General features: G+C 34.6%; 2 protein-coding genes across 2 annotated transcripts; both read right to left on the reverse strand.

Annotated features, from left to right (window-relative positions):
• Window positions 1-700: 700 nt before the first annotated feature.
• On the reverse strand, window positions 701-5,607 carry LOC132186830 (peroxisomal (S)-2-hydroxyacid oxidase GLO4-like). The gene is made up of 13 exons (XM_059600919.1): window positions 5,469-5,607; window positions 5,319-5,380; window positions 4,708-4,856; window positions 4,503-4,627; window positions 4,371-4,417; window positions 4,019-4,096; window positions 3,777-3,901; window positions 3,569-3,626; window positions 2,590-2,652; window positions 2,234-2,303; window positions 1,735-1,835; window positions 1,507-1,611; window positions 701-1,103 (listed from the first exon to the last, which is right to left on the reverse strand). The coding sequence occupies exons 1-13, from the start codon at window positions 5,572-5,574 to the stop codon at window positions 924-926; spliced, it is 1,269 nt and encodes a 422-aa protein (XP_059456902.1). The 5' UTR covers window positions 5,575-5,607; the 3' UTR covers window positions 701-923.
• A 1,567-nt stretch (window positions 5,608-7,174) lies between these two features.
• Window positions 7,175-12,409, reverse strand: LOC132187654 (zinc finger CCCH domain-containing protein 62-like). The gene is made up of 10 exons (XM_059602044.1): window positions 12,140-12,409; window positions 11,871-11,989; window positions 10,974-11,088; window positions 10,835-10,893; window positions 9,245-9,296; window positions 8,784-8,895; window positions 8,398-8,496; window positions 8,180-8,307; window positions 8,007-8,077; window positions 7,175-7,923 (listed from the first exon to the last, which is right to left on the reverse strand). Exons 1-10 carry the CDS (start codon window positions 12,304-12,306, stop codon window positions 7,412-7,414), a joined length of 1,434 nt encoding a protein of 477 aa, XP_059458027.1. The 5' UTR covers window positions 12,307-12,409; the 3' UTR covers window positions 7,175-7,411.
• Between the last annotated feature and the right edge of the window lie 4,501 nt (window positions 12,410-16,910).

The following is a 16,910-nucleotide window of genomic DNA, read 5'->3' on the forward strand; positions in this document are numbered from 1 at the left end:
CTACTTCCCGAGCCTCTGTCTAGGTCCTGCCAAAGACAAAGGTGAGACCAACCTTATTATGATTAGCGAAGTCCTTCACAACTCTGTGGAATGGTTTGCTAAAGGAAGCAATCAAAACGGTGCATACTTTAGCCACCGAAATGAAAAATCAGCAGCGGATAATGGGCTGTTCCATCCAAAATGACCTCCTCTCAAGATTCATGGCTTCCATCGAGGACGACGAATATCTCTGCGACATCGTCGTAAGCTTCATATTGGCTCGACGTGACACGGTGGCCTCCGCCTTGACAAGCTTCTTGTATTTGTTATCGCAGCATTCGGGCATTGAGGCTGCAATTCGGGTCAAGTTGGAGCGGGTCAAGGGTATTTTAGGAATTTCAAGGGCATTTTAGGAATTTTAGGTTTTTTTTTTATAAAAAAAAAAAAAAAAATTTAATAAAGAATAAGGGTATTTTAGGAATTTCACAACCCTCCATTAGAATTTCATAGAAAATCCTAACGGAATGGGCAAAGTGAAAGGAAATAAAAATTTGATACATCAAAGTGAGAGATTTTGAACAAGGCAATGAGGGGGTGCCTGCAAAAATCGCGAAAGTTTGTGAGGGTAAGTGAAGTTTTCCCAAAATAATTTATATTATTTCTCTTATTTTAATAAAAAATAAAAATAAACTATACCAAACTTAGTAGTAACTTTTGTAAGTAGAACGTTAAATTCACAAATTTGAGATTTTGTAAAGGTTCCACATGTGAAACACAACCTCATTTACTTGAACTACAAGAAAATATATGGGAGATGAAATTTTCCATGGTCCACCCCACTATCTTAATCATTGAAGATAATCCCATTACAGAATTTCATGTATGATTGATGATCTGAGTCATTTATCTCCACCATATAATCTTAATGCTTCAATAATATGAGATTAAAGCATTGAAGGGAGTCTTTCACGCTGTGTCCTCACACGGCTTCTAGTAATATCCTTCACACTAGGGCAGCCACATAGTGCCATGGTGAGCTCAAGTTCATCCTTCAGCATTTGGATGACTCGCCTCACCCCATATTCCCCCTTTGCTGCCAGTCCATAGATAACAGGCCTTCCAATCTTCAATAACATGTATCAGCATTAGCTTTGAGAAAGAAAGAAAGCAAAAATTGGTTATAACCATAATTGGCACTTTTTAGATTTACTATATGAGAAATGCTAGATGTATTTTTAACTATTTACTCCTTAATGTGGCAGTCAAAATCATCATTGAATTTTAGATGACTAATCTGTATATTACACATCAATAGCGATTTTTTTGGCCGGAGTAAGCATTTGTAAGTGCGGTAGCATTTATCGCACCATAAACCCGAGATTGCTCTTGATTTCTCCTTTAAATTAAACATATCCAGCAGTGTCAACGTGCAAGGTGTTTCAATGATCCTAAATATTTACCTTCAAAAACTTGAAAGATTTTATAAATTAGATGAATTATATAGTTTGGGGGGGGGGGAGATCTTACAAGGACAGCTTGTGCACCAAGGGCTAATGCCTTGAAGACGTCCGTTCCTCGCCGCACTCCTCCATCAAAGAGAACAGGAACTCTCCCTCCAACAGCATGAACCACCTTCAAACACAAGATACACAAATATCCTCAAACGTTTTCATCACAGAGCTTAGTTAGTCACTTTGACTTTAAGGCTCTTATTTTCAAAATTTCTTGTGGGAGGCAGTAGATATAGAGCCTCACCTCTTCCAGGACAGTAATAGTAGCAGGTGTATAATCAAGCTGGCGAGCTCCATGATTGGAGACAACAATCCCAGCAATACCTACTTCTGCAGCCTTTATTGCTGCAATATATAGTAGCACATCAAACGTTAAGGGATATTTATATCAAGGGCATGTCATGAGGCAGTATTTAAATGGATTTATGTAAAAAATTTCAACATAGAGGGTATGAAAGGAAATAAATAGAAAAAGAAGATAACTTGAGTAGTATGTTTAAAACAGGGCTCCTATACGTGAATTTCTAGAGGAAAAAAGGTATTAAAGAGTTTCCAGAGTACGCGAAACTTTTTTAATCAAAAAGATATAAAATCTTAAAATGGATTAGTTTATATTTCAATTCATTAATAAATACTAATTATAAACAACTGCTAATTGCATTGAAAGTTCAAAGGTTTAATTAAGGCAGAAAAGGTTCTTTATGTTTTGTAATTAAAGGTAAGGAGAGTAAGTATAATCTTACCATCTTCACGAGTAAGTATTCCCTTGATAAGAATTGGCATGTTTGTAATTGATCTTAACCATTCTATGTCCTGCAGATTTTGTGAGGCACTAATTAAACCATGGTTCTAGAGTGCGCTGAGGTAAAACTAAAATTAAAGAGTACAAAATATGACCGCTGACAGCAATATCTTTTTCCTCCAGCCCTTAGAACCTCCCTATCTCTAATAAACCGTAGGTCCATGGTATAAAAACCATGAGACTTTGGCAGCTAGGCATACTTACATCTTCATAACTCATAAGTCACATATCTAAACTTTCCTGACATATTTCTACAAGCATATCAGAAAGTAATCAAAATAGTTGCATTTTTTATACCTTCCAGCTCAAGGAAGCGTCCATTGTCTCGTTAGCATAAGCTTCTAAGTTTGAACCATTATCCTGCAACAGTTGAGTTTCTGAATAATCATAAGTTCGTAGCGATATTAGTGTACAAGTGTAAATAACCAACAACACTTGCATGGCACACATATGTGCGCCTCCACACACACATTACATTGGCCTGTAAATGATAAGACATTCTACAATCAATGTATTATGCAACTGCAAATTATAATTCAACAATATAACGCAGTCCTTTGAATAAACTTGTATTGTATTATGAAGTTTACTTCAGTGTTATCTTAAGGGTTCCAAGAAGAGGGATACATGATATACTACTTTCTCTAGTACATTATTAAGTATCTAAAGCTAGTTCTGGCAAAGTCAAACAACGGTGTCATAGCCCACATACTAATGTTTGGTGAGAAGTGGTTACTTGTGAATCACATGCAAGCAAGAACAAACAGTGAAACCCCACAATAACATAGCAACAAAAAAGGTAGAAATTTACAAGAAAAAAAAAAAAAAAAAAAAGAGATGAAAACTAGATTTTAATTAGAAAGAAAGACAACTGATAGTTAATTTTGTGATATGAAGGAAACTTCTTGAAATGAGCAGGTCACATTTGTTACATCCATTTATGACAGACATGGCACAACCAATGCATGGTTGAAACGTATTCATTGTGTACCTTGTGCTTTCCATTATTCATTTTGACAAACAGGTGTCGTGCAGCATTAGACACTTCACTGATCTTTTTCTTTTTCTTTTTTTCTTTCTCTCTCTTCTGTTTTTCTGGTGTCAGATAATGAGCAGACTAATGGAGAGTCATTTGGCTTATCAAAGGAGAAATGATATGGTACAGTTAAAGTGATCTATTTTTAAGAGAATACATAAGACAGCTTGGTAGATAGAATAACCTCATAATTGTTAACCGGCATATTTAGATTCAAAAGTTTGGAAATATTCCACTCACAAATGCAGCTTCAATTGATAAGAGACCCTCTAGATTCTTCAATCGAGGTGCAACCATTCTGCAGTTGTTATCACCAGTTTAAGAGTTAAATTAGGCACAATTCATTGTGTACTAGATAAAGCAGTTTATGCCAAACTTTGAAGGCAACAAAAATTTATCATGCTTTCAAATAGAACCAAAAAAAATAAAAAGAGGGATGATATTTCACTTGTTTCTTATGTCTGCCTCCCTTCGACCAAGTCTGGGAGTGTCAGCAGTTAGGACAATAGCCTTGTATCCATTTTTTTCAGCTCTCTGTACCAATACAGCTGCTATATCTCGCCTCTTGTATACCTATTCACAAAGGGTTACCAAATTTCAGTGTGTATTTCTACCAAACATGATCACATTTAAGGAAAGGATAACAAAAAAAAAAAAAAAAATTATAAGAGAACAAGAAGAATACAGTACATATAATTGAAAGAATCGAACAGCATTGCAGCTGGAAGAAACCTCCTCCACGGTGCAAGAAGACGTAAAGGATAGCACCTATAGTAAAATGTTAAACTATCACTTATCTCAAAAGCTTAAACTAATAGCAATAGATGAATTTAATCATTTAATTTATTCTAGCAATACTCTTTATTAAATTCGAACTCAAAGCCTCTATTATGATATCATGTTAAATTATTACTAATTCCAAAAATTTAAGCTAATAGGAATTAATAAATTTAATCATTTAATCTATATTCTAACACAAAATATAACTCGGTGTGCAAGGTCCTTGTGTAAGCATATGAGCTCAAATTCGTTATAAAATTACCATGATGGTTTTACATGCAGCTGCTGCTCTGGCTGTGGCAACCTCTCCTACAAACAGAAAATCAAAAAGTATTAGCATTTGGCAGGGGGGGGAGGAAACCTCAACTGAGGCTTTTTCCAAGAGGATTTAGACCTTCAGGGTGTGCCAGCTTATGCAAGGCAGTTGGAGCGATCATAATGGGCGCCGAGATATTGTAACCCAATACAGTAGTTGACAAATCTATTCTGCTTACATCCACAAGAATCCTGGGCTGAATCCTGAGAAAAAGCCATGAAAAATGATGGGTAAAATGCCAATATTAAGAATTAGCAGGTTTTTTTTGCACATTAACAATTACGTGATTCTACGAAATGCTTCCACGTTCTCTTTCAACGTGTGCTGGTCCTCAGCTCCACCAGCATAAAAATCATAGTGCATTTTTGGAAGGGCTTCCCTGGCCAATTCTTGGAACTCGTTCACATTTACTGGTCCAACTGCCATGATATCCTGGAACACATGGACATATATATTTTCAATGGATCCATCACCATAACCAATAGCTTTGCTATAGTTGAAAAACATGGGGAGTACAAATTCAGTATCCATGAGAATTGAGATGCACAAGCAAGCCTTTAATTAATATGCATAATAATATTCACAAGACACAGACACAGACACAACCACTGAAAGTTACAAAAGTGCTCATCTATAAAATCAATTTCCAAGCACACCATCTATTTGATATTTTAGAATTTCACAGCCAAAATTGTGGGGCGAAGATCAATTAGGACCTCAAACACCTCTGTTGCCAATATGTAAACCAATCAAAAATTTGGTTTTGACCCACATGCATATCAACAAGAACGAATTGAAAACACATGCTCCATATATATAAAAATAAAAAATAAAAAAAAAATAAAAAAAAAAAGAAGGAGAATCTTGTATCAAATCTAAGTTACATTCATTTACCATAAGCTTGCTTTGCTTTCCTTCTTTGTTCTTGTTGTAAGAAACTATGGTGGCTTGTACAACTGAAAATGTGTGGGAAGGGCTTAAATAAAAACAAAGTCTTAGAGAATACTTGGGAATTATATGGGAGAAAGGCGTAAACAACTTGACTTTGAAAGATGAATGCATGGAATTTTGTGTTTGGAGAGCTCTGATTCCTGATCGACGTGGATTGATTTGACGCACACTTTTTGACACAAAACAAACACTTTGACATGGATTGATGGCTTCAATTTCCACTTTACAGTGATGTACAGATGTGCCTCCACTTTGGTAGTTAATTCCCTACAAAATCATAAGGCAGAAAGGATAAATAATCCAATTAATATGCAAGGAAGATTAGATGGGTTGGCTCATAATTTTGATAAAAGCTTTTAAATTGAATAATGTTGCTGTATATTATGGTTTCACTGCTCTCACAAAAAATAGGATCAAATCAAACGTCAGAAAAAAAAATATATATATATAATCAAAATTATTAGCAGTGAAAACCTTACATACCACCTCTAACCTTTTATCACATTTGCAAGTATATTTTTAAACTTTAAAAGGTGTCAATTTGTAGGTTATCATCTTTCAAAAGTTTACAATATCAGCACTCTCGTCAAAATTCAACGATTAAATCAAATCGGAGTATTTAGAGATTTTACTTTCTCCGTTAGGATTATTCTGAATTTGGATGACATTACAAATTTTTAAAATTATAACTTTAAACATTCATGTAAGGGTCCGTTTGAAATTACGGTTTCAATAAGTGTGATTTTAAAAATAGTATTTTTGAAATCGTTACTTTTTAAAATCGTAAAGGCGTTTAGTAAAACATATTAAAAAATATTTTTTTTTATTAAATATTTGTTATGCGAATTCATGATTTTGGTTTAAATTCGTACTTTTTTAAATAAGCAACTCCTAACCTGTTTATTGAAATCGTAGATTTTTTTTCTATTTTAAATTAAGTGTTTTTTAAATCGCAATATCAAACGTCTTATATTTTATGATATCTTTTAAAAACGTAAATTATTTTTATGAAATTACAATCCTAAACGCACCATAAGTATATTGATGCTCTAAACCCTTCATGTTTTTCATTAATAAAGAGGACGATTTAAACCACTTCATATAATTGGTATGTAGTAATGTAGTATGGGTATGTGTGTCGGCGCTGAAATCGACATGCAGCAATAATTGGCAATTATAACATGCGATTCAACAGGCCAATGGACAAAAATTGTATGGGCATAGTTATAATATTAATTAAATAATAAAATTTGGCGTTTTCTATAGGATTATGTTTTTATCTTTAAAGATGTGGCCTGTCAAAAAAATAAAAAACCATTTCCATGCACCAGGGGCAGAAGCAGAACTATGTATTAACTTGGGGAGAAAATTTTAAAATTGCCTCTAAAGTTTATGATTTTTTATGAAATGTCTACACAAAAATTCATTTTTACTCCCAAATTTTTATTTTTTTTAAATTTTGTCCCCCCACCCATGTCTAATTCCGCCCTATGATATTGAGGACAACATCCATCAACATTACTCATAATTCTACTTAAAGCATATTTGAGATTGCGTTTGAAAAATAAAATTTTTAAGTTAAAAAAAACTTTTAGGCAAAAGCTTCATTTTTAAGCTTTCAAAAGTGCATTTTAGCCATTTTTAAGCTTTTTGAACCCTTAAAAACGTTTTTAATTTTTTTTACCAAACGAATATTTTTTTTCTTCAAACAAACTTTTTGAGTGTTAAAAGCACTTTTAAGCCTCTCAAACGAATTTTAAACAGGTCCTTAACATTTTGATACTGAAAAACACCTTAAATCACGTAATTTGAAAATCACTTAAATCACTTAATTGTAGGGGATCCTGATCGATGTTCAAAATAAGTAATTTCCGAGAAGCCCAACGAAGTACAAGCATTTAAAGAAAACACAAAATTCAACGAACTCGTTGAACAAAATAATCTCTAAGCTTCCACCAAAATCGCCAAGGTTCGGACTGAATATTTTGTGTTCAAAAAGCCCATCTTCTCAACTTCCTCTGATCACTGGATATTTTTTATAAATAGAGTGTCCTTCTTGATTCGTGAACGAATTTGCAATTATCTCCAAAATGGCACCTCCCTTGAGCATAATATCGGCACAGCTGTGGTTGCTTGTGGCGTTGCCTGGGCAATGGATTCATTGGTGGAAAGAGGTTCATGTTTGCCAATGGCTGCCTATGATAAGTACTGTCTGATGATGATGACCCTCTTGTCCCGCTAACATTTGAATATTTATTAGCAGGAACTTGATGGTCATTCGGGTGAAAGTTTGGCCGCTTGTAATTTGAATGAAATTCATAACCTCTTAGGTGAGGAACCTCCCGACAGCCAACAATGTTATGAGAAGCTTGCTGGCGATAATTACTTTGTAATGCCGCCTGTCTTGGTGGTGCAAGAGATAAATCTGCTGGTTGAGATTGCATTGTTGGCTTTCCTAAATCACTCAACAACCCCGGCTGCTGATATCTCATTGATGGTTTCCCAGCAATGGATACACCAAACTGCTGCTGGGAAACTGCCGGTTTCCCTGAAGAGGTGAACCCAACTTTTGAGGTCGAGATTCTGATTTTTCTAAGTTGTAAAGATGGTTTAAATTGGCTGACATGATACCTGACTGTAGTGGCTGGATTGCATCAGCTAAGGATGAATTGAACTGAGAGTGGTTCCTCTTTGACTCCTTTCTTGAGATCATGAAGTAGATAGATAACTTTAAGAATGTATAATGCAAGAATAACTAAAATGATTATCTAACTTTTTTCTAGTGTGTAATTAGTAGGGAGTACCTAGTTTCCTTGAGCACTTTCCTCATTTCCTTCTCTTGGATCCGTGCTTCTCTATCAGACCTAGCAACACACCCCCTGGAGTGCTTGTCCATCAGAATTTTCCGCCTCTCCCCTTCATCTTCCCATCTCTGAAGTTGACAACCAAATTGCAATTAGTTTAACACTGAGCAATCAACAGGCGACGGAAGAAAAGAAAATTTTGTTAAGATGGGAAAAACCTGTCTCAGAGTCTTCAACCGGTAAAGGTTTCGACCCTTAATTAGGAGGGGATGAAGTGGAGGGAATGGTTTCTCTCCCTTGCTCCAGAGTACTTCTATCTGGTGGCAGAACAGCCAGAAAACTGGATGTTAACTACTGGCAAATAACTGTAGAAACATATATATGTTCTCCTTGCTCATAAGTTTTAACTAATAAAATGAGGTCAATCCAGTAATTAGATCCATTGTTGAATTTACCAAAACACAAACACAGACTAGCAATTTCCATTGTAAGTACAATCCTTCAACCACAGCTTGATGCTTGGGGCATTAACTAATCATGCATTAGAATGTTTATTCTCTTTATCAGTATTCTTCTATAAGAACCAAACAATTCTTTTACCAACCGTGAAAGTATGCTGTTGCTTGGCAGCACCATAACTTTCTTTCACAATGCGCCCTGCAACAATCCTTGTGCCACAAGGAGGACCACTGGCACTTCGGGATGCTATATTGAACCTGAAATATCAAAATTATATGCACAAAAGATACAATTACTTCGAAGATAAGAAGAAGAAAAAATTAGTTGAGTAATGTGATAGCGTTAGTAGCATACTAGTAAGCATCATCATCATCATTTTTATCAACCATAGCCCCTCGTGTCAAGATCATGAAGAGAATAAGAACAAAGCATTTTTGAAGCGACTAAAATGAATTAAATACACATTAGGTGTGCATGGAACAAGGCTGTGTAAACATAATTACATTAAGAGCTACTTCTAAATCTTTTCCCCTTGTAAAGCAAAGGCAAAGTGTGTCATGCACTCATATATAGAATAAACAATACTAGCAAAAAACAAATACTTACATTTCATAAACATTTTGCTCAAACATAACAACATCACCAGTGCATGCATCACCTGCACATACCCCATTCATCTTTCAAATATAAAAAATGAAGTAAATGATATGGATTTCAACAACAACAATTAGCGACCACAGAATTAAACACTCTAGGCTTGATAGAGAAATGCAATACGCCGATACATCACACATAAGAAAAAAAGGAGATCGTTGTAAAGGTTTGGTCTGCATGATTCTATGGAGTAATGATATGATGAAGGCTGAGAAGGAGGGAGAAAGGGACAATGTAGAACAAGAAGTCACAACAAGAGAAAGAGAAGGGACAAGGGAGCTATGCTCAACCAAATTTCTATTATCAAAGAGTGAATAATGATTTTCAATGTTATTTTCACTCTTCCTTTGCAAAATTCTAAAACAAAGTTTAATGTACTAAGAAGTCTACATATATAGTCAAAACTCAAAGTTCAATGTATTAGATAGTCCAAATACATTCCAAAAGCACAACTTACTAAAAAACAATGCAATATATTAAGCAGCGTGAAACTGTATAGCGTACTCCAGCCTTCCACTCTAAGCCAAAGAAAACTTTTTGTCTTTAACTTTAGCCACTTAAACATTCACACGAGATGACTGCTCCTTTGGCATGACATCATGATATGAGATGCAATGGAAGGGGTAGAGATAAGAGGTATGCTATAGTGCAATATAATGTCCACATTTGGCCCATTTTTAGTGAGAGAGAGAAGATTGAAATTCAAATTTCAAATTTCAATCCTCCCTTTCATGTGACTGTTCATCTGCCACGTCACTAAAAATGGGCCAAATGTGGGCATTATATTGCACTGAAGCATTTCTCTAGAGATAAAGACGTTAACTCAAGTGGTTTTTGGAATCCACTAGAAACATCATTGGAACCTACTAGGAAAATAGAGAAACTCTCTTAAAAGAAAGTTTGTTCAATAAACGAAAATGAAAACAAGTCTATAACATGCCTTTGTATAGGCTACAATTGCTAACCCTAGGATTACTAGAAATGTTAAACAAGTTTTTTTTATAAGTAATCGCAAATTTATATAAAAAATACAAAGGCACAACCCATGTACACATGAAGTATAAAAAAGAAACACCTAACTAAAAGAATAAATAAATCAATATATATATATATATCTATATATATAAGCAAATTAATTTTATTAGAAAGCGCAGAAGGGTGCAACCCAACACAGGAAGTATACAAGAGAGACCCCCAATTTGGGAAAAAAGAACACAAGACTAGAAAGTCTCCAAACCTAGAAATGTGAGGGCTATTATTGTAAACCATCATCCAAGCAAAAAAAATTTGAAAACCAAGACCCTCAATCGCAGGCTTGGTCGAACGAGGTTCAATCGAAATAATGTGATCTTTGTGAAATCCTAATTCTTGTTTGAATGAGGTTAACCCTCGTTCGATCAAATCAGCTGCAACATATTTTATTTTTAAACCAACTTGAACTTTAAACATAAGCTTTCTTCCCACCTACACAAGTCTTTAGAAATGGATCTTACCCCAAACAAATAAATAAATATACATCCATGAGCATTTAAGTTAGCGCACCTTTACAATTCAATACAAAACTAGAGATGGGGTATTTCTTCTCCCCTCCATTTACAATCCTGGAAAATAAACATTAAAAAATATGAGAAACCATGTAATGATTCAAAAACATTTCCACAAACAAAGTAGATGAGATTACTCTGTATGCTCCTTAATGCGCTGAATGAGCGTATCTTTATTGCCAGTCAGTCTCAATCGATTCTTCCTCAGATAAACCTTACACTGGTCGACTTTCAGTTTCTCCAGCTGACCATCTGCCACAAAATAGTAAAATAAATAATAAAGCTTCATTTATCAACAAAGAAAATCCATTCAAGTGATCATCAAGTTGTGCATTTGTCCAAAATTGACTTTCCCTTGTTCTTGAAACTTCTTCTCAACATTGCTATTTCTTTTTTATGATAAGCGACACACAAATTGAACACTCCTCAGAGAGAGAGAGAGTGAGAGAGAGAGAGAAAACAAAGAAAGAAGTTCCTCCTCAACACTGTGAAGCCCATATTTCAGCTATATTTCAGTTTCTCTAGCTGGCCATCTGCCACGACATAATGACAGAAAAATAAAATTCCATAAATAAACCAAAAGTGAATATTCACTTGTTTGTATTTCTGTGGTTGCTTGCTCCAAATTTAAACATTTTTCTTATTCTTTTCCCTCAACATTGCTACATGTTCAAAAGTACCATGCATATACATGAAACTTATTAGAAATAGGTCTTGAGCCTAACTCAACCCAAAAGCTAACTCAAGAGTTGAGGTTTCCCTTCACCCTTATAAATGGCCCATCTCCTTAATACCCAAGCAATGTGGGACTTCCAACATTAGAGTTCCCATCAATTCTATCAAACCTGAATACCACGCATTTCAAGAATCCATCAACTGAATTTCAATTCCCAAACACACAGGGTCAATTCAGTCTGTCAAGAAAAACAAACAAACAAAAAAAAAAAAACTTTCTCAAGCTTTTTTCCTTCCCATTCTTCATCATTTCCAAGAGCCAAACAAAGTGGCATCAAGAATCAAATTCATGGACTAACCTTCTATGATCTTTTGCACTTTTTCAAAGCTTTTCGCGTCTTCCTCATCAAGTTCTGGCACAACCACCCCCACGTCATGTGGATCTCCCTTACTACCCATATTCATATCTTCAGCAATCCTGCATATACCATATTTGACAAAAGGCAAAAATAAATAAGAAGAAGAAAGGTGTCAACACTCAAACACGGATCATAAGTCCTAATCGGAATTTTAAAACCCCATTAACATAAAATAAATAAATAAATAATGTAATGGATGAGATTCTAACCGAGCCTTTGATTTCTTCTTCTTCTCGATTGAGAGGTTAGAGAACTTGGCATGGGTTTCTTCAAGAATGCTGTAACTCGGGTCTTCATCCGAATCGTATTCTGGGTCGGAGTCTCCACTTTCACTGTTGTCTTCCTTGAAAGAATTGAATTGACAAGAGACCTCCATCGATGGGTTTGTTTCTAGGTCTGTTTTGGTTCTGAGCTTTAATACTCAGCGCCGGGGAGGTTTTAGTACTATTGTTCAGAGCTTGACCTTTTTTTCTTTTTCTTTTTTTGTCACTAAAAGTGGGAATTTTTTTTTTATATATATATATGTATGGAAACTGGAAATGTAACCGTTGGAGACTGAGCGAGAACTGTCGGAAGAAAGATTTTTGAAATTTGAAAATACCCTTGGACATTTATGGGCCCTTACTCCTAGAGCAAATAAAAATTCTTGTAATGGGCTTACATATACCGGGAAAGATAATGGGCCTGCATAATTGATACCTTTAAAAAACTTAGGCCCCTTTTGGTTTGCTAGAATAAGCTCTTGGAATGGACTAGCTAATCTTAGGTATAACTATTCATTTATTTGGTAACTCACTATTTCTGTGAATAGTTTATTCCTATGGAACTACTAATCACATTCACACAGGATTAGTTGAGTCACTCATTTGAGTGGCTTAGCTAATTCTTAAGGAATTAAATACATTTTTCAAAAATACTCATATAATTTTTTTTATTTTTTATTTTAAACTTAAAACAAATTTTAAAAAAAAAAAATGAAAAAATAAAGTTGGTGTGGGTGGTCGGCCACCCATTTTATTTCAGGTTTTTTTTTTTTAATGAGTTTGAAAAAAAAAATTAATATGGGGTTCTTCGTAATTTTGATTCAATTTCAATTTTTGCATGTGTGTTGTTTACCAAACTAAGGAATAGGAATAGTTATTCTATTCCAGTCTCTTCTATTCATAGTAGTAGCTATTCCTTTTCTAATAGACTAGACATTCCGCGAACCAAACGAGACCTTATGAGAGAAGATTCATAACACCAATATTCTATTTTTATCTCATTGCGATGATATGATACTATGGATAGGATGTAGTAGACCTTAAATTAGGACAAAGTTTTCCTCCAAACTCAGTTGGAGAAATTTCCTTCAACTTAATCTATAAAAGTGGCATATGTCATTTTTTTTAATAACATGTAAGATGCACATGTTCATGGACATATGTCACTTTTATAGATTAGGTTGAAGGAAATTCCTACAACCTAGTTTGGAGAAAAATTTTGTCCCTTAAATTATATACGAGGAATATTACTTTTTTTTATATATAATTTTACTTATAGGTGGCTTTTAAAACTATCATTAGATCAAAATTTAATAAAGATATATCTCATATCTAATGATGATTTTAAAAGTCACTTATGAGTGAAAAAAATTGTATAAAGAAGTGAGAATAAGTGTAACATTATTCATTATATATAGTATATAGCTTTGAGATAACATATTCTTCTCTTGGGTTTTTTTTTTTTTTTTTGGGGTCAAGCCTTTAATCTTAAAAAAGTATCCCATCTACATGCCCATTATCTTTCCCAGTATACGTAAGAAGAATATGCTCATGAAGCACCATTTTATTTTTTAAAAATGATATATTCCACATTAATATTTTATTTTTATTTAACTATGTTGCTGTGATGGGTCGTAATAATCTTTAGATCAACCATTGTTATAAAGCACACTAATATTTCATTTATATTTAACTATGTTGATGTGATAGGATGTAATAGAACTTAAATCGGTCATTATTAAAAAAAAAAAAAATATGTGTGTGTAATGACTACTAAACATTGTTACGTTAGTATAATGAAATAAAAGTTAGATAAATATGTGGTATATAGTATTACTTTTTGTTTTTTCCACTTTAAAGATCAATAATTTGCATTGAGAAATTCTATACTCTACACTTTTATCCCACCTTAGGTATATAGCACTACAAATCAATTACTGTTAATATAAATAAATCTAAGGATTGATTGGCTATATCAAATCAACAAAATAAATAAAAATATGTTATATAGCATTGATAAGCTGAAAGATTAGTTAGAAAATTATATCAAAAGAATTGTCTTTCGCATTTAAGAGGAGATGAGGATGGGTTAAGCACTATTTTTCTGTGTCTACTTTTCAAGATTGTCGATTATATAATAAACTAAATTAACATGTTATAAAATAGCCAAGAAATATAAAGTAGAAATTAGAGAAAGAGAGGGAAGAAAAGAATAACATAGTGCCAAGAGGAGAGAAGAAAAAGGGGGGGGGGGGAAGGGAGAGGTTCTTTTTTAAATTTATGCCAAAAAGGTTCAGAATAATTTCTTAATGTCCATTTTGGAAGTAGCATTATGGTTTTACTTACTTTGTTTTGATGAAATAGGAAGATATAAATGCAATTGTCTAAAGAAAAAGAGTATAGAAGAAAAATGACTCAAGCTCCTTCGACGTTCTCTTGTGGTCCTCGAAATTTTTATAATTCATTTTCTTTGAAAGGCTCTATATATATAGTGATCTTATGATCAAGACAACTTTTATTGAATATACTGAAGGGTGTAAAAAAAAATCGGGAAACAGGTAACCGGGGTGTTAAAAAATTAATCATATTTCTCAAGACCCGTGAGATGCGAAAAATAAGAAGAACGTGGAATAACAAAGATTAGGCAATCAACACATGACACTAAGATTTAAGTGGTTCAGCTTAATAAGCTTACATCCACTGGCGGAGACAACCTAGAGAAAATTCACTATCAAAATATGGAGTACAAAATAGTAGAGAGGAAATCACTCAGATCCCAAAGCCCCAATACACACAAATCTCACTATCACGCAAGAGATTATTCCCAAAATCGAATACAAAAGACAGATGTACAAACTCTTCTTTTGCTGAAACAGATGGCGGCTTATCTCTATTTTCTTTTCTCACTCTGCAGCACATTTTTCTTCTTATTACTTTTTTTTAACTCCTCCAAAAACCACCAAGAAGAAAACACCGCACTTGGCTTTTCAAATTCCCTTGTGCGGTACCCCATTGTGCTTGCTGCCCTTGTACTCTCCTGATATCCCTATCTCACATTTTGTCCCACACGTTTTTGGCACACCAAAACACAAGCAAATTTTACCTTTCTTTTTTGCTCTACACTTTGCCGCTCAGCACCATGCCAGTATATATTGGGCAAAGACTCCAACTCCAAGTCAGAATAGTACTCCTAATACAAGTTAGAGAAGTACTCCAAAACCTCCCAGGGCAAGGACTCAAAGTCAGTGTGTAAAGCCACAACACCACATAAGGAATCCAACTAGGAGAAGTATTCCTAGGCTGAACAACAACTTGCAATGGGCCCCACATGTATTGACTTGTCTTATTCAAGTCACAAATGTCAACATCCGGGGTGCCTGGTTTCGGTTACCGGTTTTGGGGTTTTTAAATACCCGGTTTTGGGGTGCCAGGTGAAGGAGAAAGGGATCCTCTGTCATCTTCAATTTGAGTGGGAGGAGGAGTTTGCTTAGTAGTGTAAAAAAGCAGAAGAAATTTGAGAATCAATAGAAACACAACATAAACACTATTTAATTTTAAATCAGGATGAGCAAAAAAAATTTCAACGTCTTTATCTCTTCGTTGGAGTCCTTCTGTGGTTGTTGAACCAGCAAAAGAATTCCTTCTTTCGTTGATCAACAATAGTCTTTCAATTTTGTTAGAAATGTTTAAATCAGAAAAACTGATCTTAACAAATCCATCCAAATACTGTAGGATGTAGTCAACATTAGTGGTGTCATTTTCTGAAACGAGAAGAAATGACGAAAGGATCATAATCTGAAACGAGAGCACTGGAGTAGGTAGCTGGTGATCCGGGGTTAAAAGCCGAGACACAGTTAGCAAGAGCAACAGATGAATTAATAATGGGAGCAATAATGGCAAACTCCGGTTTTAAGACCAAAGCCTTGGAGTCAAGATAATACCCTTGGCCAAAACTTAGGCCAGTGGAAACACGGATCCTCAACTCTTATGGCTCTGATACCAATGGGGGGAGATGATAATTAATTGAAATTAATTGATAATAAAGATGAAAATAAAGCAGTAGAACCATCCATGTAAGTGGTAAATGCAAGTAAAATAGGCATGATGTAAGAATTTCCAAAGTATAAAAGAGAAATGGAAAAGATTGATAATGAATAGATATCAAAAGATCTGATTAACAAGAGTACTTTCAGATTCAAACGTAGTTTAGAAGTAGCGAAAGTACACAAGAGCAAAACAGATTACAAATAGTAGGCAGAGTAGTTGCAGAATGAGTTCAATGTTTAGTCTAAAAGCTTCTACCTTACAATGAGGGGGATTCGTCTTTTTTATAGACAAAATTCAATGGGTAAATAAAAATTACATTGAGAAAGTTAACAATAAAAGTAGAGAACTACAGTGTCGGTAGAAACTGTAGCAAAACTGTAGTATCGGCAGGCATTGTAGCAGAACTGTAGTGTCAACAGACAAATGAGAAACTGTAGCAATAATGATTGAATTGGGCCATAATGGTAGGCAAATGTCTTCAAGAATAGAAATAGTACCCGGGTAGGTAAATGTAACGGTGCCACTGTGAAAGGCAAGTGAACAGTGTCATTGCGAAGGGCAAGTGAACGGTGCCACTGTGAAGGGCAAATGAACGGTGCCACTATGAAGGCAAATGATTATAAATCTTCAATTCCGGGGCAATAGTTATCGGGGCTATCACCAGGGAAAC

The sequence above is a fragment of the Corylus avellana genome, chromosome ca7 (assembly GCF_901000735.1).
Source record: "Corylus avellana chromosome ca7, CavTom2PMs-1.0".
In the NCBI taxonomy this organism is placed as follows: Eukaryota; Viridiplantae; Streptophyta; class Magnoliopsida; order Fagales; family Betulaceae; genus Corylus; species Corylus avellana.